Raw genomic sequence first — 27,365 nt, 5'->3', positions numbered from 1 at the left:
GTTTTGTTTTCAAAAGATCTTACGATGTTAGCTTCTTTTTTACCTTTATTTTAAAGTCGTAATTGCTTCTCTATTTCACAGTAAAAACTTGTTAATTAACAAGTATTGAGGGGTGTCAAGCCTTACAAATAAGGGGTATACAAGTATCCTACAATTCAATGCTGAATTGCACTAAAGCGAAGTATAGGACAAGCATGATCGAACCACAGAGACACAAGACAATTGTTTATATATTTTTGTGTAAGGTACTTTGGTCACAAGGGGATGGACGGTATTGAGAAATGTAAAAAAAAAACAATCAAATACAAAAAAAATGTAGAAAATTAAGTAAATTGTAAACAATGGGTTGAAACAGTTCTACTTTCAGTTCTTAATGTTGTTATTTAACTAGATTATGCCTTGATGCAATTTATAATTACTATTCAATGTTGATAGTGGAAGATATTAATACACTCTAATACCTCTTGCTTGTCAAATTATTTAACCAAAACACGTTGTTTGATTAAATCTAACTTTATTACTTACCAAAGGGCCTTTGACCTAGCGGTATCAAAAGTTGACGGATAGATGACCCTCAGCCAAAGGTTGAGGGTTCAAGTCTCGCTTGAGATGAAAGATGTAGAATATGAGTAGTGTAGTGGGTGCATGTGTAGTCGTTCTTTAAAAAAAACATGACTTTCCTAATTCAACCTAAACAAACTCTTAACACGCTCTTAGATTGTACTGAAAAACCACATTAAGTTTTGTACAACGTTCCCAATAATGTTCATTTCTTCTCATACGCTCAGAAGTGTGAAAACATTTGATTAATGTTGGACAATAAGAAAACATATTGCTTGTTACCTCACATTAACTTTACAAAGCAATTATGTGCCCCTAAATTTCAAAGTCAATTAACTACACATGAATTCAATTTATCTAAGTAGCCTATCAAAAACAAATTAAATTCAAGAATTCTGGTTAGAATAAGAATAAAATTATAAACCAAATATCAAATCATAGCCTTCAAATCAATCGAACAACATGTATTGAACAGAAACTGAAAACCAAAGTTTTTAGCAAGACATGACTAAAAACGAATCAAACAAAAGTACTGAATTGCAAATGTCTAATGCTTACAAATGATTAGACCAAATGTTTGTAATTGTTTCCAAGCCTTCAAAACCTTCAAACCGCCTTCTGTTTGCCCATAAACCGTTTGACTGGAAAATGAGGTCATTCCCTCTGTTTTAGCAAAGTTGATAATTGCTCTGTCTGCTCAAAAAATATCTGGGAGAAAAACACGGTCATATATAATAAACATGGGCCGTGTTTTTTACAAAACTCATTTGACTTCGTTTATTTTGCATGTCGGGTCCAGAAAATGTCGAAAATTGAAAAACACGCTGACCTTAAAAACACGACCGTGTCAAATAAATATGGCTCGTGTTTTAAAAACACAACCCTTGTCAAATAAACATGATCCATGTGTTTCTACATGCTCCAGATTGTGTTCAATCTTCACTTTGCCTTCAACACGTATTCATCCTAAGATGTGTTGCCCAAAAGTATGAAAAAAGGATATACACGGTCCATGTTGGTGTAACAGAGGTCACATTTCAACCATAGTCCTTTGCTACGATGAAACACAACGACTTTGGACTATATCTTTCGGCTTCTCGCAACAACTCGTCCAGTCCATCTTTTCTCCATGCTTAATGCTTGCCTCCACACAATGCCTACAAAACAATTCAAAATAACGAAGTATTAGACATTCCGAATTAAAACCGCAAGTGCCCTAATTTATTGATAAAATGCACTAAATAATAACTAAAGATAAGTACAAATACGAGATTAAGCGTACAAAATAAATGTATAAAATAGAGCTACCAACAAGCTATTTATAAAAGCCTTAGGTTTGAAAAAGCTCATTGAATACTTTTTCTTTTTTTAAAGACAAAACTTCAAAAATGGTCCATGTGGTTTCACAAAATCTGAAGTTTGGTCCCTAATTTACAAAAACCTCACGGATGGTCCCTGTGGTTTCAAAACTTTTAATGTTTAGTCCTTCCGCCTAACTCCGTCAGCTTTCTACCGTTAAGTGAGGGGCATTTTCGTCATTTCAATACCCAGGGACCATTAATGAGGTTTTCTCTATTTAAAAAAAGAAAAAAAATAATTATTTAATTTAAGGGCCTGTCTCTCTCTCTCTCTCTGGGAAAACCCAAGCAAAAAGCGGAGGCTGCTACCCTATGTTCCAGCCATGTTTCTTTCTTCTTTCTCGATGACAAGCAAGCTAAACAGCCACAGATACTTGTTGTTGTTGCCTCCCTTCTTCTTCTTCTTCTTCTTCAATTTTAATCGAGAAAACCTCCATCAGAGGTGGGGTTTTCCGGCAGTCAAGAAAAAACATATTAGAAACAATTCTTTAAGAAAAAAAGTTGTAAAAAAACTAAAGTTATGATGAATTCATAAAAAAAATTCTAAAATTTGAGCAAAAAAGATAAAGTTTGGATCAAATTTGTAACAAAATTTAATATTTGGGTCAAAAATGTAAAATTTGAACTAAATTTGTAATAAATTTTGGAATCTGGGCCAAAAATGTAATTTTTGAAAGTTGGATGACCTGCTGACCGGGTCAAAGGGTTAAATTGAATACGATTACCGGTATTTGAGACTTAATTGAATAAAAAAAAATATATAATAATTAAATCGATTATGAGACCAATATATAGTGACTTTATTGTAGTTTTCCCTTTTAAAATGGTTTGGAAAAAGCTAATATATAACTTTACGGTTTATTGTAAAAGCAAATATAAATACATAGGTGAAAAGATAAAGTCAAATTCATATGAAACCCGCGCAAAAAGAGTGCGTGGGGCCACGTAGTTGGCGTTAGTTTGCCACATAGATCATCGATTACGCAATCACCGTTTACATTTTCATTTCTTCAGACTTATATATTCATTTGCTTTTACACAAAAGGAATGATGGTTGTTGGTGAAGAAATTTTCGAATTTTGAGTAGAGATTAAGCTTAAAATGGCGACCAAGTTTTTATCACTGGCGTGTATACGTGGCACCGGTGCCGGTGATGGCTATTCCCGAGGATTGTCACCGCGGCCGCACTATCCGTCTATGCCAAAGTACCCAAAGGGGATGTCGGCAGATATGGAGAGTAGTATGGATAGATCGGAGCGTAGGGCTTTGTTTTCTGTCACCGGAATGACCTGTTCCGCTTGTGCCGGATCGGTGGAGAAGGCCGTTAAGCGGTTGCCGGGAATCAAGGAGGCTGTTATTGATGTGTTGAATAATCGAGCTCAAGTCATGTTTTACCCTAGCTTCGTCAATGTAAGTTTCATCGTTCCTGATAATTAGATACAGTCAATCAGTTGTACCCTAGCTAGCCTTTTTCTCAGACTTCAATTACTAAATTCTGATGATGATCGTTGCTTTTTCTACTAATTTGCAATTTTACTCCAGATCTATGGAATTAGAGTGTATTAGTCTCATGAAGAATATCAATATTTTTGATTTCGAGTGGTTGATTCATCATTTTACCAAAAGTTTATGGTTGTTTCTCGTTTTGCTATTCATAGGAGGAGACTATTCGTGAAACCATTGAAGATGTAGGGTTCGAAGCTACACTGATCATGGAGGAAACAAATGAAAAATCGACTCAAGTATGTAGAATCCTCATCAAAGGAATGACTTGCACAACTTGTTCAAGTACAGTCGAGTCTGCTCTCGGATCTGTACATGGAGTACAGAGAGCCCAAGTTGCCTTAGCAACAGAAGAAGCCGAAATCCACTATGATCCCATGACTTTAAGCCATGACCATCTGTTAAACACCATAGAAGACACTGGATTCGAAGCCATATTGATTAGCACAGGAGAAGACGTGAGCAAAATACATTTACAAATCGATGGACCATGGAATGATGGTTCCATGCTAATCATCCAAGAATCTCTTCAAGCACTTCCTGGAGTTGAAAAGATTGAATTTGACACCAATCTCAAAAAGTGTTCCCTCTCTTACAAACCAGATTTAACAGGACCTAGAAACTTCATTCAGGTAATCGAATCAACAGGATCCGGATTCAAGGCCAAGATATTTCCTAAAGGAAACGGAAGGGATTCTCATAGACAAGAAGAAATCAATCAATACTACAAATCTTTCAAATGGAGTTTGGTTTTCACAATTCCAGTGTTCTTAACCTCCATGGTGTTCATGTACATCCCTGGACTCAAACACGGACTTGACACCAAGATTGTCAACATGATGACTGTAGGCCATCTTTTAAGATGGATATTATCCACCCCTGTTCAGTTTTTCATTGGTAGAAGATTCTACACTGGTTCATACAAATCATTGCGCCATGGTTCTGCAAATATGGATGTTCTGATTGCATTGGGAACAAACGCAGCCTACTTCTATTCAGTCTACTCTGTATTAAGAGCTGCAGCTTCACCACATTTTGAAGCAACCGACTTCTTTGAAACAAGTGCAATGTTAATCTCATTCATTCTTCTTGGAAAGTATCTGGAAGTTAAAGCAAAGGGAAAGACATCTGAAGCAATTGCAAAGCTCATGGACCTGACTCCTGATACAGCAACACTGTTGACTTTTGACACTGAAGGGAATGTTGTAAATGAAGAAGAGATAGACAGCAGGTTGATTCAAAGACACGATGTGATCAAAATCATCCCTGGTGCAAAAGTAGCTTCAGATGGTTTTGTTACATGGGGACAAAGCCATGTGAATGAGAGTATGATCACAGGTGAAGCAAGACCTGTTGGAAAAAGGAAAGGAGATACAGTTATTGGGGGGACAGTGAATGAAAACGGGGTTTTGTATATTAAAGCGACACGTGTCGGATCAGAAAGTGCACTTTCACAAATAGTTCAACTTGTTGAGTCAGCACAGATGGCAAAAGCTCCAGTTCAAAAGTTAGCTGATAGAATTTCCAAATTCTTTGTTCCTCTCGTTATTCTTCTTTCTTTTTCCACTTTTCTTGCATGGTTTGTTGCTGGAAAGTTTGATGGGTATCCGGAATCTTGGATTCCATCCTCCATGGATAGCTTTCAGCTTGCTTTACAGTTTGGAATCTCTGTTATGGTTATTGCTTGCCCATGTGCTTTAGGGTTGGCAACTCCAACTGCTGTCATGGTTGGGACTGGAGTTGGGGCTTCTCAAGGTGTTCTTATAAAAGGAGGGCAAGCGTTAGAAAGTGCACATAAGGTCAGTTATTTTTTTAAAACTTACATTTTAAAAAACATCAAACTTTTTTCTGATTGTTTTGGAGTAAATTATGCACAGGTGAATTGTATTGTGTTTGATAAGACTGGGACTCTTACAATTGGGAAGCCACTGGTTGTTAACACAAGACTCTTGAAGAACATGGTGCTTAGAGAGTTCTATGAATTGATTGCTGCAGCTGAGGTACCTTTTCTATATAATGTGATAATATTTTTCCCTTTTTTTTGGATAATTATATATTTTTGTTGTTGTAGGTGAACAGTGAACACCCTTTAGCCAAGGCAATTGTGGAATATGCCAAAAAATTTAGAGATGATGAAGAGAATCCGATTTGGGCAGAAGCACACAACTTTGAATCCATAACTGGACATGGTGTGAAAGCCATTGTCCACAACAAACAAATAATAGTCGGAAACAAGAGCTTAATCTTAAACAACGGAATCCCTATTTCCATTGACTCAGAAGAAATACTAACAGAAATCGAAGGGTTAGCCCAGACCGGAATCCTCGTTTCCATAGACAACCAACTCACCGGAATTCTCGCCATTTCCGATCCGTTAAAACCCGGTGCTCGTGAAGTCATCTCCATCCTCAAATCCATGAAAATCAAAAGTCTATTGGTCACCGGAGACAACTGGGGAACCGCCAATTCCATTGCAAAGGAAGTCGGAATCACCGATGTAATCGCCGAGGCCAAACCGGAGGACAAAGCAGAGAAAGTGAAAGAGCTACAAGGTTCGGGACTTGTGGTGGCGATGGTGGGAGACGGAATCAACGATTCCCCCGCTCTAGTTGCTGCGGATGTCGGAATGGCGATAGGTGCTGGAACGGATATTGCGATTGAAGCGGCTGATATTGTTCTTATGAAAAGTAATCTAGAAGATGTGATCACTGCGATTGATCTTTCGAGAAAAACGTTTACTAGAATCCGGTTGAATTACATTTGGGCTTTGGGGTATAACCTTCTTGGGATTCCGATTGCGGCCGGAGTTGTGTTTCCGTTCACGGGATTCCGATTGCCACCGTGGATTGCCGGAGCTGCTATGGCTGCGTCTTCGGTGAGTGTTGTTTGTTGCTCTTTGTTGTTGAGGAATTATAGAAGGCCTAGGATTCTTGAGACTTTGGAGATTCAAGGAATAACAACTGTTTGAATTTTGAATTTTTAACTTTGAATGTAAATATATTAGTGTTTTTGTTTACATGTATATATGTAAGATAAATATAGTTTTATCTATTTAAAAGTAGTATATTGTTTGATTCAAGTACTACAAGTTGAAATATGTTAAATGAAATAGCAACAAACTTTACTCTAGGTACGCCAAAAGATTGTGATTAAAAACATTCGCATTCACATAACATATGAATTGATTTTATTTGGTTACCTCAAGTTGCATAATTTCCTCAACAAAGTTAATAATGTGGAATTATGAAAAAGACATCATCTGTTTGTAATTAAACCTCCACCACTTTGGAGTCGACCAAATATGACATCCTTGTCTTTAGTCTATTACTTACTTTTTTTCTTATTTTTTCCAATACTTTTTTTGTATAACTGGGAAATAAATTAAAAGGAATATTAGATGGGTCTGGTCATGGTCTCATGGAACCCACCTACCCTCTACTTAAACTCGTCCATGCATTTATTATCATTCAAAGAACATCCAAAAAAAACCATTAAAAAAGAATTTCGACAAGTACTCTATTTTTAGTTTCTTACTTATATTATTGTGTATTTAACTTTTAAACTTAATTTATTATAGTTTATAAAAATTAAATCTACCTATATAAATGATCTACTTGTTTTAAGTTTTTATTTTTACCTTGTTGATATAAACGTTAATGTTTATTTGTCATGTTATCATTTTATTGTTGTGATTGCGTTATCATTTTTAATAATAATTAATACACACCCCCACCACGCACACACTCACACACAATTTGCCATAAAGTTTGACAAATGCTGATTTGAAACACGGTATTGCTCCAAATCCACCATTGACAAACATCGATACCTGGTTCCAACATTGCTGCAATTGACCAACTCCGATCTCTACAGGAATCTGTCAGCGAAATTCAGTTCACAGTCGTTGAATCCTCATCCATTTAACAGGTTAGTTACACTATTCCTTGATTTTTCGGAATTCCAATTCCATGGCTTACATCTGGACTGGAATAGATCTGAATTTCATGTCACTGTAAATTCAACGTCTTTGATTTTTTACTCTCCACTTTCGATTTATGCTTGAAGTAGTATCATCTTCTGAATTTTGGTCTTCCGGTGGAAAATTAACTGATTCTCAACACCTTTGTCTTGATAATCCTTTTCTTACTTCTTTGAAGCACTACAATGGTGTCCGATGGTGAAAACGAGCCATTTCTAACACTCGAACACGAACCTAAACCTCAGCCCGATTGTTTTGCTTCAACCAAAAGCAGAAAGTTAAAACGCTGCAGAAGCGCCCCCATGGTCGAACTTCCACAAGGATCCAAAATCGAACGCCTTTTAGAAAACCCAAAATCCATCTTTGATCAAATCAATCCACATCTCACGAGGGTAGCCATCTACTTATTCATATACCTGAGCATAAGCACGCTCTGCTTTTACCTCATGAGAAACCAGATTTCCGGAGATAAAACAAACGGCATTCTTGATTCGATCTACTTCTGCATCGTAACAATGACCACCGTCGGATACGGCGACCTTCTTCCAAACAGTGCCACCACAAAACTACTCGCCTGTGCTTTTGTATTCACCGGAATGGCACTCGTCGGAATCATTCTCAGTAAAGCCGCTGACAGTTTGGTTGAAAATCAAGAAATCTTGCTAGTGAAAGCATTTCATTTGCGTAAAAAAGCTGGAGCATTGGAAACCCTAAAAGAAATGGAAACTAACAGAGTGAGATACAGATGTCTAATCTTGTCCATCTTACTTATCGTCCTCATAGCTTCCGGGACAATCTTTTTAACCACAGTTGAGAAAATGGAGTTTGTTGATGCGCTTTACTGTGTTTGTTCCACCATTACAACTTTAGGGTATGGAGATAAGAGCTTTTCAACAACATATGGACGTGTTTTTGCTATATTTTGGATCTTGATGAGTACCATATGTTTAGCTCAATTGTTGTTTGCTTTTGCTGAGTTGTATACTGAAACTAGACAGAGGTCATTGGTGAAATGGGTTCTTACAAGAAGAACAACAGCTGCTGATCTTGAAGCAGCTGATCTTGATGATGATGGGGTTGTAGGGTATGTTCTAATTTCATCTAATGATTCTTTTTTTTTATAATTGTTTATTGAGTTTATTTTGGAAAAATTGTAGGGCTGCTGAATTTGCGATTTTTAAGTTGAAAGAAATGGGAAAAATTACTCAAGAAGACGTTTTGCTTATTTTGGAAGAGTTCAAGAGTCTTGATGTGGATGACTCTGGGACTTTGTCCGCTTCTGATATTTATATTGCCCAATCATAAAGATGAATAAGTTTAAAAGGAATCATGAAACTCCTACTCACCTTGTTTCAATTTCATGTATTTTTGGAGCCAAAAGTTGTAAACATGTTTGTTTGTGTATCTTCTTCTATAAATGTTGTAAAAAGCAAGTAAGATCTTGCTTCTTCTTTGGAAATTTGTAAAAAGGAATATACAAGGTTGTTTGGACATGTTTTGATTCTATGTAAATCTTAAATGTTTGATGTTTTACACAAAGCAGTTTGAATTTTATGGTTAGTTAAAGTCATCTGTTTTGCCTTTTATTATCCCAATAGATCAATTCATATGTTACATGTTGGACACATTGCACATTTGTTAGACTATTTATAAACGGTTTGAAAATCCAAACATTGTCTTAGAAATAGATTTAATCATTCTCAATCGAATGTACCAATAGATTATCAATTAATCATAATGGGTATATCAGTCAAATTCATATGAGGCAAAAGAACATTGAAAGACAATCTACCCCAACACTTTGATATTGTAGTACTAGATCTTATTGGTAGATGATTTATGGTTTTATGTGCTGCTACATGATAGCTTCATTTTGATATACAATACTCAAAAAGGGGTGGTGTGAATGAGATATTGTTCTTCAAAATTTTGTGGAAAAATTAAAAGAGTATAGAAGTCCGAAACACTTTATATAGCAAGATATAAATCGATTAAAATTGTATCTTTTTAGTTGTTGGAGTATAATCCGAATTCCATTATTGGAATCTTTTTCGGGAGTTGATTACTTGATTTCCAAGTTTATTAATTCTATGTGATTATTTATTTTAGGATTTTTAAGAGATTTAAAATCCTCTTTAAAAGGCTATAAATAGAACCTTTCTAGTCATAGTTTTTTTTTAATCATTCATTTATCTACCATGTAGCTAAAGCATCTAAGATGTGTGTGTTTGTGCTTAATAATAATAATTAATCTAGCTAATTAAATTTTAATGATGGTTACATAATCTTGAAATTTTTTATTAAATGAATAAAGGTTGAGTGATGTCACATCTTCGCCCTCCCTTTATTTTTCCCTGATTGTGTTGCCATTTGCTCTCGAATTCCTTTTTGGTATTCAAAGAGATACTCATGAATTTCATCAAAATAAGGTGTAGTCGCACTCCTAACGTCTTCAATCCACTTTTTCACTTTCTTGTAAGGGCTTAATATACGATGGTAATCCTTCTCACCCAAAAGCTAAACACAAAAACTATTTAGTTACAGTAAACATAACATATATAAAGCTTTTTGTAACATTAATTTATATAAGATTATATACCTCAAGTTGCATGACTTCACATGATAAACTGAGATCCGCAATTGATGGTTGAGAGCTTCCACCCAAAAAGCTTCCATCTAATTTTAACCAAACATTTTCTAATTCAGACAAAGATCTCAGGAGTATCTCTTCAGCTTGAATGACTATCTGAAGGAATGAACGGAGGTCATTTAGTGGTGCCAGGATGGTGGTGTATACAAGTCCAGCTGGCAACCATGCAAATTATATATGATTAAAAATCTTATCTTCTTAATTCCCTACAATTATTAATTATAAAAATAGTACTATCACCTGCACCACGACGTAAATGGGAATGATGCCAATCTAAAATGGAATGGATCTTAGCTCTCTTTTGTGTATCACCAGGATACCTATTATATTCATGCATTATATATATATATATATATATATATATATATATATATATATATATATATATATATATATATATATTATTCATGTTTTAAGAAGAAAACATACTCACCAGTGGCTAGCCACTCCAGGAAATGAACAACATAAGTAGATAAGAATCGCATGACTACAAATCACAACATAAAACTAACGAATCGATAGATAGGTAGATAGATATTGAGGAGTTGTATATATATGATCATGAGATGCAAAAAGAACCTTTCAATCAACTTCAAATGTCCATCAACTATTGCTGGAATTTGGCGCATGGGAGCTATTGCTACATAAAACAAGATAGTTTTGTCAGGTTTTTAAATAATCACTTATTTTGATACAAACTCCTTAATTATGTTAATGAGTGCAAAAGGTGTCAAACAAACCTCCATATTCTTTGGAGAATTGCTGGCCTTTCAAGACCTCTACTTGAATTTCCTCAAAATCTATCCTGTTTATCCTTCAAATAAAGGCCAGAAATGATTATTATATAAATGATATTTGCAGATACACAAGTAAAGTTATAAGAAATGACTAAAACTAACGAAGCAAAGTCTTATACGTACGACTAATAATTTTCAAAAAGTCGAATTAAAAAGGTAACTGAAATTGCGCAAATTGATACACAAAAAAGGGGTTTTTTTTTCTACTATAAATGTCAGTCAAACTAATGAAAGAAACTATAGCGGCAATTTCAGAAATATAACCCAACATGTTTGACTCATCTTAAAATGCATGGTTGCCTCAATCTATTAATTGCTTCAATACTTGTAGTCAGTGATCACAAATCAATTAAGAACGAAATGGTTGGTGTTTACTATCGAGGAAGATGACAGAAAGGGCATTTCATGTAAATAGTAATTAGCAGAAATTAAGAGGAAAGAAAATAAATTACTTACTTGCAGAAGATGATAACTGCACGAGATGGTTCAGAAATTCGATGACCATATACTTTCAGCACCATGTTAGTTTCACTCTTTCTCAGAATCAATGGCGCATGCACAGATCAAATCAAATGTTTGGAGCTTGATTTATAGAAGTTGAAGCCGATTTAATAATTAATATGCATGGATCCAGTTGTAATTAAAATGTTCAACAGTATTGGAAGATCTTTGATATCTTATGTGGCACGACACCAATGAGTCAGCTTTCGAACGTGGGACTCATTCTTCAAGAAATAGATACAGAGACTTTTATTACTTATTAATGAAAAAAATATTATTATTAGTAAGATTTGCCTCAGTTTGTGAGTAAATATTTTAGTCGACAAGAAATGAAAAATAAAACTTGCAGATTTGTTGCTGTACTACTGATTACTATTGTGGATAGCAATTAAAACTAGGGAACATGGTTGTTGTTAATTAATTAACACGCATAGGTTTATGTGATTCAATACTGGCAGAATTTTTTATGGTTTGTGATTTAGGGACTCTTTGGTAAGTCTATTAACGGTTTCGAAGGCAACCTCTTAATGGATTCAGTAACCCTACAATCAAAGCCGGTCCTGAGGATTTAAATATTTTTAAATGCACACGACGAACTAGAAAAAAAGCCTTTGTCCCTATTATAAGTTATACTAGACGAATTCCCGCGCGTTGCGCAGCGAAGATTAAAAATATATTGTTAAAATATTAAAAAATATATGTTTAAAATGGTTATCTTATTGACATTAACTTTGAGATAATATTTTTACACTAATATATATATATATATATATATATATATATATATATATATATATATATATAATCTCTATTATTTTGAACAATAATATTCATTGACATCAACCCACATTCTTCATTATATATATATATATAAATATATATATATATATATATATATATATATATATATATATATATATATATATATATATATATATATATATATATATATATATATATATAATCTCTATTATTTTGAACAATAATATTCATTGACATCAACCCACATTCCTCATTAATATAATTAAATATAATTATCTATTTAGTATTATTTTTAACAATTATTATTATTGATTAATTATATTTTTACTTATGCGATCATTTTCTAATTTCAATAATGATGTTCATTTAAAATACAATTTATTTATAGCTAAATGTAATTTATAATTTGATGTTATTATTATTTAAAATTGTTATTCATTAGTTTTAAACCACTTATTATTAATAATAAGTTAAAGAAGACTTTTAAGAAACACTTAATATTATTATTAAAATGTGAAACATACACTAAATAATAAAGTGATAAGATAGACAATTTACATTTCAAAAGAGACTTGCATGGATAATATGGCATATCCATGTAATTTGATTTTATTATTTGTAATTATTGCTTATTAATTTTAAAACCACTTGTTATTATTAATAAGTGAAAGAAACTTTTAAAAAACACTTATTGTTATAATTAAAATGTTAAACATATACTAAAATATAAAGTGATAAGATAGACAATTTGCATTTTAAAAAAGACTTACATGGATAATATGACATATCCATGATTTTTAATTAATTATTGTTTTGAAGCAACATGAACATACAAACATGTATACAATAGTTAATTAAATATTATATATCATCTTCCATAACATATGATCGATAACATGAATCTAATCTAATTTACATTAAAATTTCAACCACAACATACAATGATATTCTTAAAAGAATACTTAAATCAAGAAGATACAAAAAAGAATTAGTATATAACAAACTTACAAATTAAAAACTTCAACATAATAACATGGCTCGAAAAATTGTTCAAAGCCCTCAAACCAACACAAAAAACTTTAAACTTGTTTTCTTTGTGAAATTTGTATGTGATTTGTATTTGTGTGTCTACTCAAAAAGATTGACTTTTTTATAGTAGAGTATCCATTAATTGTTTATTAAATATATTATATAAGTTATAAAAGCTTTGAATTTTTAATCATTATTAAGAGACTTTTGAGTGGTATTCATTAAAATAGGAGGTTTCAAATGCATGAGGTGTTTGCAAAATTTTATGGGGGTTTCAAATGCATGAGGTTCAAGGAAAAATGCTAGCTTTATAAGTATGTATGATGATATGAAATATAAAGTGATAAGATAGACAATTTGCATTTTAAAAAAGGCTTACATGGATAATATGGATAATATGACATATCCATGATTTTTAATTAATTATTGTTTTGAAGCAACATGAACATACAAACATGTATACAATAGTTAATTAAATATTATATATCACCTTCCATAACATATGATCGATAACATGAATCTAATCTAATTTACATTAAAATTTCAACCACAACATACAATGATATTCTTAAAAGGATACTTAAATCAAGAAAATACAAAAAAGAATTAGTATATAACAAACTTACAAATTAAAAACTTCAACATAATAACATGGCTCGAAAAATTGTTCAAAGGCCTCAAACCAACACAAAAAACTTTAAACTTGTTTTCTTTGTGAATTTTGTATGTGATTTGTATTTGTGTGTCTACTAAAAAAGATTTACCTTTTTATAGTAGAATATCTATTAATTGTTTATTAAATATATTATATAAGTTATAAAACCTTTGAATTGTTAATCATTATTAAGAGACTTTTGAGTGGTATTCATTAAAATAGAAGGTTTCAAATGCATGAGGTGTTTGCAAATTTTTATGGGGGTTTCAAATGCATGAGGTTTAAGGAAAAATGCTAGCTTTATAAGTATGTATGATATATATATATATATATATATATATATATATATATATATATATATATATATATATATATAATATTATATTATATTATATAATAATAATAATAATTGGGTCCTATTAAACTGCCTACGGAATAATAATTATAAATAGTTGTTTGTCGTGTAATAATTATATGTCGTCAATAATGTAAGAATAGTAATAGTGTAAGTGAGTCAATAATGTAAAATATATGTCTGTCGTGTTTTGCAATCATACGATTGCAATAATGTAAATCAGTTTGTATCAGACTCTTGAAGAGTCTACCCCCCTCAATACTCCCATGCCTGCGATGGGTGCTTAGCAGTTGAGGAGTGAAATTCTGATGTTCAAACCCTGACACACCCAAAATATTGAGTGAGCCTATGGGGCAGGTTCACGTGGGTCGATTAGATGGTGCGGTTACCATTAAGGCGTTTGGCTAGGTTAAAATTACCTATGAACCGTTAAAAGCACCACTTAATCACTCATCGCCTACGCGCCTCTGAACCATTCATTTGTCTTCGTACATGGCAACTCAACAAATTATAATTCCAAAGTTGTTTTTTGTTAGAAGGTTAAAATGGTAATCTTTTTTCATTCATCATATCCGTCTAACAACTTTACCAAACATCAGTTGCTCTAGGCCTCTATTCATTCAGACATTTTAGTGGTTCAACATTGAATCATTTGTTTTCTACCAAACTGACCATAACGCTGTGTTCTTGAGTTAAATTTTTTAAGAGGGGAAGGAAAAGGAAGTAAAGGATATGGAAGGAGAAAAAGAAAGTAGTCTCTGCGTTCTCCAGTTGCAAGGGAAAGGAAAGGGGTGGGTGTCAAATAATAGTTTCACCCTCTATTAGGATATAGCTTGAGTGAGCACCAAATGAATAAAGAAGGGTAAGGATGGTCTTTTCTTCATTTCCTTCCCAATCCGCCCAAATATGAGCAGAAAGAGACCAAACTTTCTTGCTTCAATCCTCTCCTCACATTTCCTTTCCTTTCTCTCCTTGAAAAAAAAATTAAGAACACACTTCTCCCTCTCCATCCTCTCATTTCATCCCCTTTCTCTCCTAAAAAAACTCAAGAACAAGGTGTTAGTTATTGTTTGTTAATTTGTTTTAGTATTGTCATTGTTTTTCTTTTATTTTTATACTTGATGTTTATAAAATTATATCAATAAAATTTTGATATACGAATCCATATTGAAAATTCACATATTCAAATTTCGGATACACATGCGGATATACAAATCAACCATCTGAAATTTGAATATCCCATTTAAAGTGTATGTGAGATGTTTCTTAAGGGTTAATGCCATTATTCTAACAAACTTTTACAATATCCCATTTAAAGTGTATGTGAAACAGTTTTTTGAGTATTCATCAAAGCGATGCAAAGTTGTAATGATAATGATAACATGTAAAATCTTAAGAAGAAGAACGATTCACCAAAGCATAATGTTTCTGATGATGAAACGAAAGAAGTAAATCATTTACATGTTACATTACGTTATCTATTCAACAAACAACAAGGTTTATTAAGAAGATAAAATTAAGTGATTATGATTCATATACCCTTATGTGTCATCTCACATCTTTGACTTTGATCTTGCATTATTTTTCCCATAATGTATCACCATTTTCTCTCGAATCCCTTTTTGGGATTCAAAGAGAAGCTCATGAACTTCATCAAAATAAGGTGCAGTTGCACTCCTTGTGTCTTCAATCCATTTCTTGACTTTTTTGTAAGGGCTTAAGATCCTATGGTAATCCTTCTCGCTCAAAAGCTAAACACATACAACAAAAAAAGAAGAAGTTACAATTAACACAACATAAGTGAAACATTTTTTTTAACATGTTGCTATGATTACCTCAAGTTGCATGACTTCACATGCTAAACTGAGATCTGCAATTGAAGGTTGAGAGCTTCCACCCAAAAAGCTTCCATCTTTTAACCAAACATTTTCTAATTTAGACAAAGATCTCAACAGAATCTCCTCAGCTTGAATGATTATCTGAGGATATGAACGCATGCCATTTAGTGGTGCTAGGATACTGTTGAATACAAGTCCAGCTGAAAGTATATAAAAAAATGTATATATAAAAAAAAGAAAAAGCATTCCCGATATCTACAATATAATTTTAAAAACAACTACTAATTAATTTAATTACTTATCACCTGCACCACGTCGAAGATAAGAATGATGCCAATCTAAAATGGAGTGGATCTTAGCTCTTTTGGCTGGATCACCAGGATACCTATGCATGTAATAAACTAATAAATTTATGCAATTAAAATTAAATAAATAAATAAACGACCTACCAGTGACTAGCTACTCCTGGAAACGCACAACATAAGTAGATAAGAATCGCATGACTGCAAATCACAACATAAAACAAATGAATCGATAGATAGATACTGAGGATTTGAATATCATGTAAAAGATGTAAAAAGAACCTTTCAAACAACTTCAATTGTCCATCAACTATTGCAGGAATTTGGTTCATGGGATTTATTGCTGCATAAAACAAGAGTGGTGAAACCCTTTGCACTTACTATCTATCTCGTGCTTCAGTTAATGAACGAATGAAGAAGGTATAAAACAAACCTTTATATTTTGGGGAAAATTGGTCACCTTTCAAGACATCTACAAGAATTTCCTCAAAATCTATCCCGTTTTTTCTTCAAATAACATCCAAAGAGGGCATAAGGTATACACAGAATTTAATTGGATAAAGAATCGAGTTAACCATAAACAAGTAGAATTAAAAGAAACTAGTCAAATTACTGAAACTAACGAAGCAAAGGCAGATACAACATAGTATCTACACAGATTCATTGAGAAAATCTAATTCGATTTGCAGAAATTGATACAAAAGAGTTTTTTTTTTTTTTTTTTTTTTTTTTTTCTAGTTGAAATGACAGCCAAACTAAAGAAAGAAACTAGAGTGTAAATTTTAGCAATAGTTCTAGAGATTTAAACCAAACCCAACATGTTTCACCAATCATGAAAAGGTTACCACAATAACCTAATTGCTTCAATACGTATACTCATTCACAGAACAAGAACAAAATAAAATGGTGTCGATCGGAAGATTATAGATGGAAGATGAAAGATGAAAGAAAGGGTATTTGTAAATACAAGTTAATTTATGAAATTAGCGAAAAGGGTAAAGGAAAAAAGTTACTTGCAGAAGATTAGAACTGCACGAGTTGGTTCGGACATTCGATCACCATATACTTTCAGCGCCATGCTTCTCTCTCCCTCCCCCAGGAAATGAAGCACGGGTCAAATCTTCAGAGCAAATTGAAGCTTTGATTTGGTTTTACCAAGGAAAAACCACAACACTGTCAACACAAGATTATTAGATAAGAATAAAAATAAAATCTATAATAGGCCTTATATAGGTTATTCGCTTAACCTGGAAAAATAACAAAACCCAAACCAATAAGATTATCTTTATTCGGTTAACCCTAAACCGAACAACTCAAATCTCATTTGGTTCAAATGGACTATTTTGGTTTCGGTTTCTTTTACATCCCTACCAATAGTTAACAAACAAACAATGTCAACTACTCATACTTGAGTCCCATGCCTCATGTATGCAGCAGGTAACATACGAAAGTAGTACGAAAGATGTTAGCCATTTAGGTGGTGTTTATTTTGGAAGAGGTAAAATGACTTTGGAATTTTTTCAATGTCTGGGGAATAATACGTAGACCAAAAGTATTTTTCCATGTCTTTAGTATTCATAAACAAAAAATCATTTGTTTTTAAAGTCTTCATTATAAAGATCGATGTTGTTAGTAATGGCGGTAATGGTGGTGTCAGTGTTGGTGGTGGCGGATGTAGTTGTGGTGGTGATGTCGGAGGTGGGGGTGGTGGTGATGGAGGTGGGATGGTAACCAAGGTGGCGGTGGCGGCGGTGATTATGGAAAAAGAAATACCACAATATGGTTAAAACGTTGCAAACCTCTTCCAAATTCGTAAGGTTTTTTTTTTTTTTTTGTCTTCATGGAAAGAGGTCAAAAAGTCTTTTTTATGTCTTGACTACTAAAAAACAAATAGTTTTTTTTTTTTTTTTTCTAAAATGTGTTTCCTTCCACAGACATAGTCAAAAAGATTTTTTTTTGCCAAAAAATAAAAATAAACACCACCTTAATGTACATACGAACACAAGTTTTTGCCAAAATTTGATCAAAAGAACTTTGATCATAGATGTGTTTTCGAACTTCAAAACACAATGACACACAAGAGCTTATAAAATTCTAGTGACAAGCTATACTAACAAATTTCTAAATACATAGAAAAAAAAAATCAAACTAAGTCTAGCAAAGTGGATTTCATAAAATCCGGTATCGAGAATTTTTTTGTTAAACTTTTACAATACAGTTTCTACAAATGGACAAGTTATTAATTACCAAGTGTTATCATTAAATTCATTTTAGATTTTTGGACTTACATGTTTTGATTATTTTTGTGGGTTCTTCATGACATTTTAGTGATCATATTTCCCTTTACAACAGGACTCTTATTATAATAGAAAATGACCAAAATAGCCACTTTCCTTAATGTTTTGCCAAAATTTCACATATTACTCAAATAATCACACATTCGAGTCCTATACTCCTATAGCGACGTTGATTCCCCATATGTATCAAATTTTACTCAATGCAGAAAAAGTCTGTGTTGCCATCTGCCCTCGAATTCTTTTCTGGGCTTTAAAGAGAAGCCCATGAACTTCATGAAAATGAGGCCCCGTTGCTTTCTTTGTATCTTGGATCCACCGAAGAACTTTCTTGTAAGGGCTTAATATCCGATCAAAATCCTTATCACTCAAAAGCTGACAATCAAAATTTTGTACTTTGATCAAGATTTACCCAAAAAAAAAAATGTCACATAACATGTATAGATTGATTGATTGATTTTATATATATGATCACCTTACCTCAAGTTGCATGATATCACATACTAAACTGATATCTGCAATCGATGGTTGAGAGCTTCCAACCAAAAAGCTTCCATCTTTTAGCCAAAAAGTTTCTAATTTATACAAAGATTTCATGAGTATCTTCTCAGCTTCTTTGGCTGCTTGAGGGCTTGAAGGGAACCCTTTTGGTGCCATGATCGTGTTCAAAATAAGTCCAACTGAACCACGATGTAAATTGGAATGATGCCAGTCTAAAACAGAGTGGATCTTAGCTCTTTTGGATACATCGCTAGGATACCTATACATCAATCAATGGAGTTTATTCAAGTTTGGGATTTGTATGCAGAGATATTGAAGGAGAAGAAAACCAGACTTACCAATGATTAGCAACTCCAGGAAACGAACAAGATAAGTAGATAAGAATCGCATGACTATAAACCACAACAAATTCACGTAATGAAAATGGAGAGTTTATTATGTATAAGTATAACATAAACTTAAGAAACAGAAGTGAAGAACCTCTCAAACAGCTTAAAGTGTCCATGAACTATTGCTGGAACTTGAGACATGGGATTTATTGCTGCATAAATCATGACCTATGTAAAGTTTGTATGAATGTTTTGTAGTTTTCATATGAACTTATTAGCACAAATCAATGCAGATGGTATGGTAACAAACAAACCCTTATATTCAGGGGAGAATCGCTGATTTTTCAAGACCTCTACTTGGATTTCCTCAAAGTCGATCCCAATTATCCTTCAAATAACATCCAAATAAAAACAAGCCACGATTTTTGACAAGCATCAGTTAGAATATCACTTGCGCAGTGATAAAGAAAACCTAACTGGAACTAACGAAAAAAGACACCGAATATAAACGATGAATTAACTTGAGCAATTAACTAATAGCTTCAATTGGTGTATTCCGAAAACGAAGAACAAAACCTTTGGTATTACTAATTCAGTCAGAAAACTAAAATCGGATGATGAAAGAAAATGCAATTGAAAATCAAATGAAGGGTGTAATTTACTTGCAGAAGAGGAGGACAGAACGAGATGGTTGGGAGAGGCGATCAGCATATACTTTCAGCACCATGTTTTCTCTGTGTCTAGATCGAGCTTTGATTTGGATCTAGTAAATTAAAGCCTTCGACTTTTAAGTACATATATTTTGACTCTTTTGCTACTCAAAATGTTCTTTTTTTTTTTTTTTTAAATCTAAAACGTGGTGTTCACAAAAGATAAACATTAATCAATAAAAATAAACTAGTTAATTAATAATAAAACCACTAAGCAACCCAACAATTATTGCAGAAGTTTATTCGAACATGCATTGATTATTTTGACAACTAAACTCTTCCATAACGACATTTCGTATCAAAATGTGAAAGAACTCATCTCATTTTCGTGAAAATTAGAATGTAATATAATGTATTTTGTTTTGTTAATAACCTTGATCCGTTGTGCATAACGCCAAAACATATTTTATATAAAATAATGTTTGTTTAAAAAAAATTGTTGTCTATGTTGGTAACACTTGGAGAGGACTTTTAGGGTGTTGGAATAAGAACTTCTACATAACATTTGAATGTTTGAATTCAAGAGGCATAATTGAAGAACTCCATGTGTATTAAAATGTAACAATGATATTGCATTACCTTATAACGTTTATTGCAAGTTAAGACATATCATATTCATATATCAACATTACAAGTTATATTATACACAAGTCAAACGAATTTATTCTTTAAAATAGAAAAGATTAAATGATCTTGATATTACAACTTGGACTTCAATTCATCCTTCCTAGATTCTGATGTCATCCGCTCCTGTATCCTTTTTTTGGGATTTAAAGAGAATCCCATGAACTTCATCTAAATGAGGTGTGGTCGTTTTCTTTGTATCTTCAATCCACCGAAGAACTTTCATGAAAGGGCTTAATATTCGATGACATTCCTTCTCACTCAAAAGCTAAACAATTTTTTTTTGACTTTTTAATTAAGAATTAGCTAACAAGATAAACTCATAAACTCATTGTTAGCCCATATGGGCTCCTTTTTATCTAGTCCTTTGGCCCATTAGCCTTAGGGTTTTGGTATTTATTCTATTGTTCATGTTTTGTAGCTTTAACACTTTCTAACGAAGAACTAGCACTTTTCTCTTTTTCAATATGAATGTTGTTCTATTATCATGGTATCAGAGTAGTGAGTTCCTCAGCCATAACAACCTCTCTATGCGATGCAGGTTCAGACAGATGATGGATGTTGACTATAAATGAAGCAAATGAACCGGAGTGTGTAGAGTAAGCAAAATCTGGAAGCTTGGAGGACAAGTAGACCTTCTGAGGGGTAGTGGAGGTGGGTCTTCAATCTCAACAATCGAAGGGGCAGACTCAGGAACAAGAGTTGAGGAACTCTATGAAGAAGTGGTTGTGTCATGAACCGAAAGATCAGGCGGCATAGATGAATCTCGAGCCTCTATATCCACATCAAAAGTATCAATTTGCAGAAGATCTGACTTCGTTACATTATGGGTTGTAGCAGGATTCGAGTTGAAGGGAATATGTTCCAAAAAGGTGTCATGTCGGGAAACATATAATTTCCGACTCATAGGATAATAGCAACAATATCTTTTTTGTCCAACACCATACCCCAAAAATACACAAATAGCATATTTCGGCCCCAATATGTTCCTCTCAACACGAGGACGAAGAACAAAACTAGTACATCCAAAAACCCGTAGAGCAGAATGGTCTAGTAGGTGACCACATAGCTTCTCAAAAGGAGACACTCCTGAATTCAGTGCAGTAGGGATACGATTAATCATATAAACAACAGTTAAGAGTGCTTCTCCCCAAAAGGTACTAGGGACCTACGCAAACAAGAGCAATGAGCGGCTGTGTCATCAATATGACGATGTTTTCGTTCTGCCACACCGTTTTGCTGAGGAGTGTCAGTAAACGATGAATGATGTATGATATCATCAGAAACAAGTAATTGAGTAAAATCATTAGAGGTATATTCACCCCCCCCCCCCCAAGTCACACCTGAAACACTTTATCACAAGCGAATGTTGAATTTTAATAAGAGCTCTAAAATTGTTGTAAATGCCAAGGAAATTATATTTGTGTTTCATAAGATAAACCCAGGTATAGCGAGTATAATCATCTATATACATAATATATCGAACCACCCTTTGTGGATACCGGTGCAGGACCCCACACATCAGAATGAATAATATCAAAAAGAGAAATAGAACAAGACATACTTTTAGTGAAAGCTAAAGCAGAGAATTTTGCCAATCTACAACCACTACAATCAGAAATATCACAAATATTCAAATAACCCAAAACACCACTAGATGCTAGAAAACGTAAACTTGATACAAACACATGTCCCAAACGAGAATGCCAAAGATAAAACTGAGACGAAAAATGACTCAAACAAAAAGATTACAAATCAATGTCAGAGGCAGCAACAACAGACACTTTAAGAACCTCCAAGACATATTGTTCCCCCACCCTACGGCTAATCGTAATCACCTTCTGGGTGTGTTGATCTTATATAAAATAGACATAATCAGAAAAGAACACCCAACTACCAGACTTACATAACTGACTAACCGAAGCAAGATTCAATGTGAGTTTAGGAATTTAATAAACATCAGGGAGAGAAATATGAAGGATAGAAACAAACCCAACACCCTCAACTAGCATAGATGTATCACTAGCACACCTAACAGAGATAAATAACATGTGTGACATAGAAATAAACGATGACAAATAAATAGACATGTGATGGGTTGCACCAGAATCTAAAATCTACAAAGATGTGGGAATACCTGAGGTACCAGATGAAGTAGGACCAGAATGAGCGTAGATGCAGACATAACAGTAGGATTAGTGGCCAAATACTGTCTGAAACTCTCAAAAACCTTGGGATCCAACGTAGAAGGTGACATGTTGCCAACAGACTTAGTGGCAACCGGTGGCGTAGCAGCAACAACAAACTATGGAGGGCAATGTGTCCATGGATGAGCACCAGAGGAACGTGGTTGAAACTTCTGCTGAGCAGATTTATGTTGTTGTCCTTATTGACTAGACTTAGCTTTGTTAAGTAACAATGAAAACTGAGCTTCCAATGATTTTTCTGTTTGTGGAAGGCACGCTCATCATAACCAACCCTTGGATCTTGTCGAGACAGATCATTGGGAACAACAAACACAACATGTAGCATCCTGATGATGAGTTATTTCCAATTTTAACCCTAAGTATAAATAATATTTTCATTTTAGCCCTTATGTATGGAAAGTGTTGCAAAGTGGCCCATAATGGCATTTTTTTAAATTATGGGCGGAGCTCACGTACGTTGGGCATACAGATTGGTACGCTGGGTGTACGTTCCAAAACCTCAAACCATAATTTTTAGGGTTTGGACCCTATAAAAGCATAATTAACTCACCAATGCTCATTCCCTCACCAGCCTCTAGCCCTCATTTCGTCCATGGCAACCCTAATCTCTTGTCCGTGTTCCTTTGAGCTTGAAAGTGTGTGTTTATGGTGTCTTTGAAGCAAAGAGAAGAGAGAAGCACCAACTTGGAAGATCAAGACCTCATAGATCCAGAAACACCTCACCTCCAAGCTTCATTTTGAGGCATAAAGTTCTGAACTTGATGATCATATCTCTATATCTTATTTATGTTAGAAGTTTATGCTTATTAGCCCCATATTCTTCGTCTTTTTGGGTATGACCTACCCTTTCCGTTCATATAAAGATCGTCGAAAATAGAGTTGAAACGAAGAAGTTATGACTGTTTGAAGTTGGAGTGAAATTGGATGAAAACCCGTCGTCACGAGGTGACAAGCAGGCTGTCACGAGGTGAAAACTGTGCAACCCAAGCGCACAGTTTTTTAAGGTTTTCAAGGTATTTAAAGGTAATGATTCATATTTTATGGTATCCATCGTATATAGAACCCCTCTGGGAGAAACCCCCCTCTCATCTCTCCTCTTTTGGATGTTTTTTATGATATTTTGATAAAGCTTAAAGATCAAGAAGATTCTTTTGGTTGCAAGGAGAGAGAGAGAGAGAGAGAGAGAGAGAGAGAGAGAGAGAGAGAGAGAGAGAGAGAACGTTTTCTTTGTTAAACGTTTTTTAAAATTAAATAAATAATAAAAACAAATAATAAAAATTTAAAAAAATAAGAAATGGTAAAATAGTCTTTTTAGGTTGTGTAGGACCAAACGCGCAACAAAATTACATCTTAAGGACCGTCCGAGTTAAAAAAATTAAGTAGGGACCAACCGCAAAGATTAATCCAAACCACAAGGACCATTCGCATAATTTGCTCAAGAAATTACATAAACTAACGAAGAAGCAAGGTCTTTTACAACGTATAATTTTCAAAAGACAAAGCTGCACAAATGGTCCTTGTGATTAGCTGAAAATTGCCACTTTGGTCCAAAAAGGTTTGGACTAGCACCAGAGGTCCAAACTTTTCATTTTGTTGCGAGTTTGGTCCAGTTTTCTATAAACTTTTTCATAATGACTATTTTGCCCTTATTTTTTTTTCCTTTTCGGTTTTTATTATTTAAATACTTTTTTTTAATAAGAGAAAAAATAAAAAATAAAATTTGCATTTTCTATTTTATTTTTATAATTTTTTATAACAAAATAAAAAAAATAAAAATGAAATCTCTCTCTCTTTCTCTCTCTTTCTCTCTCCCTCTCTATCTCTCTCTCTCTCTCTCTAACGTCACAAATCTCTCTCTTATTCTCATTCATATCCTACCAGTCAAAGGAGGTGGTTATCCCTCCTCCTTCTTCTTCTTCATTTTTGAGCAAGAGAACTCCACCGGAAGTGGAGCTGTTTTCTGGCCACCAAGAAAGACCCACCATCACCGGTGCCACCTCCCTCTCCCTTCCTCCGCTATTTTTTCCCTTCCGAGAACAACCCACCACTTCACCACTCACCACCACTGTAACCACCGAAAACCATCACTCCAACCACCCACTTCCTTCTGTTCTGTCAAACAAACACCAACAAAAATCCCCCGCTACTGCTGCAGTCGGAGTTCTTCCTCAGCCACCGCAAGATACCACCATCTCTAATCTCTTTTTTTTATGTTGAATTGGAACGAGCTCAAGCTCCAACCATCGCCTCGATGCCCTCCCTCTCGTTGAGCTCGTCGGAACAGCAAGGAACGAAGCAGCAGAAGCCGCCGGAGCACCCTGCCAACACCGACGCCAATGTTGTGGAACCACCGTCGCTTATTGATGCTGTGGAACGAAGCAGCAGAAGCTGCCAGAGCAACCCCATGTGTCTTCCCCTCGATTTCCTAGTCATTAAACGCCCCATTTGAAAACCCTAGCCGCCAAGAAACCCTAACTTTCAGATCTCGATCTCCTTTCTCTCGTGGAGGTTCAAATGAAGGGCAACAACGATCGAAGCGGGTGTTTGGGGTGGTGCTACCTGATCTCGATCTTCTTTGGCCGGTGGTAATCAAGAAACGAGAGAGAGAGAGAGAGAGAGAGAGAGAGAGAGAGAGAGAGAGAGAGAGATTTCATTTTTATTTTTTTTATTTTGTTATAAAAAATTATAAAAATAAAATAAAAGATGCAAATTTTCTTTTTTATTTTTTCTTTTAATCAAAAAAAGTATTTAAATAATAAAAAACTAATAAAAAACTGAAAAAAATAAGGGCAAAATAGTCATTATGAAAAAGTTAATAGAAAACTGGACCAAACTCGCAACAAAATAAAAAGTTTGGACCTCTGGTGCTAGTCCAAACCTTTTTGGACCAAAGTGGCAATTTTCAACTAACTATAAAGATCATTTGTGCAGTTTTGTCTTTTCAAAAAGTCGGTTAGAAAACTAACTAGGGGTTGTTTGATTTGGATCTGAGGGTCCAGTCAGAGCATTTTGCTGACATAGTCCAAGTCAGCCCGTTTGATTTCTCTAAAACCACATCTGACTCGGTCATTTATGTCTGGCCCAGTCCTTGAAAAAAATCATACTGACCGAGTAAGCATCACATTTTTTTCTTTTGTGCCCTTGATACCATCGATAGACATCCATCGCAGCTTCACTTTCGCCACTACTTCAACCTTCAGCGGCATCATCTTCCTCCGGTATTCCATCAGTTTCCTCCCGCATCGCCTCCCCATCGACTTGTCGCCGACATCCAGAACTTCTGCAATTGCCGACCAAGCTTCTTTAACACATTATTATCGCCGACGCATCTCAGAGACTCCGACTTCGTCACAATTTCTCAGGTAAACAACTACAAATGCAATCGTCTCATCCTCTCTGTCTGATTATTTCTGTTCAAGAACTTGCCCATCCCTTTTCTCTGATTTGTAGTTCGTGGATTTGCCCCAATTTTGAACACAGATCACACAAGGCACTTCGTCTCCTTCTTAACCCTCTGTAAATTATTCTTAATCCTTTGAGTTCTAATTAAATATATAGACTCCATCATAAATATAATGTATCAACCAATTATCCTTTTTAGGATTTTTGCAATACCCAAACTTGATATTAACATCAGTGGGTGGAAGAAGTAGAAACTGCATTCTAACCAGAAACTTGATTTTTTATTTTTGTTCTTTGTTGATTGTTGGATAACAGGTGAAAGTTCCAACTTGGATTGGTGATAAAGAAGAAGAATTTCAATGAATGTTAGGGGCTGTGAAGATGGTAGTAAAGCTATAAAAGTATGAGTTTGAGATCCTATTCTTGTAGCAATTTCTTGTAAGAATGGCCAATATCTTGTAGAAATTACTTGCTGCAAACACTCTCAAACAGTATTGTTTTGTTGTTTGTATTTATTAATTGTCATAATACAAATTGTTGGTTGACGAGTCTGATGTATGTACATGATGTATGTACAGAGTGAATCCAAGGTACTTGAAAAATGTTGATAAGTTATGTAAAACCAGAAATGTGTGTATATTTGTGGGTATGTGAAAAATGTTGTATGAGGGCAATACAGTCATTTTGTAAAGTCAGTTAGATACAAAATCAAACAACAATTTTCAATTAGAAGTTAACTTAATCAGAACTTCTAACCCAGTCAGCTTCTAACTCAGTCAGCTCTAACCCAATTAGCAACTATCAAACGGTCCCTCAATTTGCGCAAACTCAGAGGCGGAGGGAATAGGGGGGCTGCTGGATGCTTGGCCCCCCTCAAGAACTTTTCTATTTGCAGCAATACCATAGATAAAATGAGTTACTGTGTTAACTTTTGCGAATAGTTAATAATACTTGAGCCCAGCCCCTTCCAATTACTTTAAAAAACAATGAGTCAATGAAAGTGATTTA

At 34.2% G+C, this 27,365-nt stretch overlaps 5 protein-coding genes and 1 long non-coding RNA gene across 9 annotated transcripts; 3 read left to right on the top strand and 3 right to left on the bottom strand.

The window, feature by feature from the left end:
- The first annotated feature begins 2,946 nt into the window (after window positions 1-2,946).
- On the top strand, window positions 2,947-6,551 carry HMA5 (heavy metal atpase 5). Its single transcript, XM_079055783.1, has 4 exons — window positions 2,947-3,329; window positions 3,578-5,221; window positions 5,300-5,422; window positions 5,494-6,551. Exons 1-4 carry the CDS (start codon window positions 3,021-3,023, stop codon window positions 6,388-6,390), a joined length of 2,973 nt encoding a protein of 990 aa, XP_078911909.1. The 5' UTR covers window positions 2,947-3,020; the 3' UTR covers window positions 6,391-6,551.
- Window positions 6,552-7,160: 609 nt separating this feature from the next.
- LOC145120722 (two-pore potassium channel 1-like) lies at window positions 7,161-8,894 on the top strand. The gene is made up of 3 exons (XM_079056524.1): window positions 7,161-7,349; window positions 7,580-8,485; window positions 8,559-8,894. The coding sequence occupies exons 2-3, from the start codon at window positions 7,587-7,589 to the stop codon at window positions 8,704-8,706; spliced, it is 1,047 nt and encodes a 348-aa protein (XP_078912650.1). The 5' UTR covers window positions 7,161-7,349; window positions 7,580-7,586; the 3' UTR covers window positions 8,707-8,894.
- A 748-nt stretch (window positions 8,895-9,642) lies between these two features.
- On the bottom strand, window positions 9,643-11,436 carry LOC145120291 (glutathione S-transferase T1-like). Of its 3 annotated transcripts, none has more exons than XM_079056111.1 (7): window positions 11,305-11,436; window positions 10,792-10,865; window positions 10,631-10,691; window positions 10,485-10,538; window positions 10,292-10,371; window positions 10,001-10,206; window positions 9,643-9,918 (listed from the first exon to the last, which is right to left on the bottom strand). In XM_079056111.1, exons 1-7 carry the CDS (start codon window positions 11,367-11,369, stop codon window positions 9,727-9,729), a joined length of 732 nt encoding a protein of 243 aa, XP_078912237.1. In that variant the 5' UTR covers window positions 11,370-11,436; the 3' UTR covers window positions 9,643-9,726. The 3 variants fall into 3 exon arrangements, with proteins under 3 accessions (XP_078912237.1, XP_078912238.1, XP_078912239.1); XM_079056112.1 differs by having other exon boundaries at window positions 10,631-10,685; XM_079056113.1 differs by having other exon boundaries at window positions 10,792-10,856; window positions 11,305-11,419.
- A 4,122-nt stretch (window positions 11,437-15,558) lies between these two features.
- LOC145121148 (glutathione S-transferase T1-like) lies at window positions 15,559-17,497 on the bottom strand. The gene is made up of 7 exons (XM_079056931.1): window positions 17,304-17,497; window positions 16,724-16,797; window positions 16,573-16,633; window positions 16,438-16,491; window positions 16,294-16,373; window positions 15,986-16,188; window positions 15,559-15,901 (listed from the first exon to the last, which is right to left on the bottom strand). Exons 1-7 carry the CDS (start codon window positions 17,366-17,368, stop codon window positions 15,704-15,706), a joined length of 735 nt encoding a protein of 244 aa, XP_078913057.1. The 5' UTR covers window positions 17,369-17,497; the 3' UTR covers window positions 15,559-15,703.
- A 1,115-nt stretch (window positions 17,498-18,612) lies between these two features.
- Window positions 18,613-20,199, bottom strand: LOC145122638 (glutathione S-transferase T1-like). 2 transcript variants are annotated; one of them, XM_079058200.1, is made up of 6 exons: window positions 20,077-20,199; window positions 19,729-19,802; window positions 19,566-19,626; window positions 19,424-19,477; window positions 19,065-19,344; window positions 18,613-18,959 (listed from the first exon to the last, which is right to left on the bottom strand). In XM_079058200.1, exons 1-6 carry the CDS (start codon window positions 20,139-20,141, stop codon window positions 18,774-18,776), a joined length of 720 nt encoding a protein of 239 aa, XP_078914326.1. In that variant the 5' UTR covers window positions 20,142-20,199; the 3' UTR covers window positions 18,613-18,773. The 2 variants fall into 2 exon arrangements, with proteins under 2 accessions (XP_078914326.1, XP_078914327.1); XM_079058201.1 differs by having other exon boundaries at window positions 19,566-19,642; window positions 19,729-20,186.
- A 5,845-nt stretch (window positions 20,200-26,044) lies between these two features.
- Window positions 26,045-26,996, top strand: LOC145120831 (uncharacterized). The gene is made up of 2 exons (XR_013714390.1): window positions 26,045-26,317; window positions 26,673-26,996. It is a non-coding gene; the product is annotated as an uncharacterized LOC145120831 (long non-coding RNA).
- Window positions 26,997-27,365: the final 369 nt, after the last annotated feature.

The sequence above is a fragment of the Lactuca virosa genome, chromosome 6, assembly GCF_052849685.1.
Source record: "Lactuca virosa cultivar CGN04683 chromosome 6, Lactuca_virosa_CGN04683_v6, whole genome shotgun sequence".
NCBI lineage: Eukaryota > Viridiplantae > Streptophyta > Magnoliopsida > Asterales > Asteraceae > Lactuca > Lactuca virosa.
The sequence above is the reverse complement of the archived record's forward strand: the minus strand, read 5'-3'. Positions and strand labels throughout refer to the sequence as shown.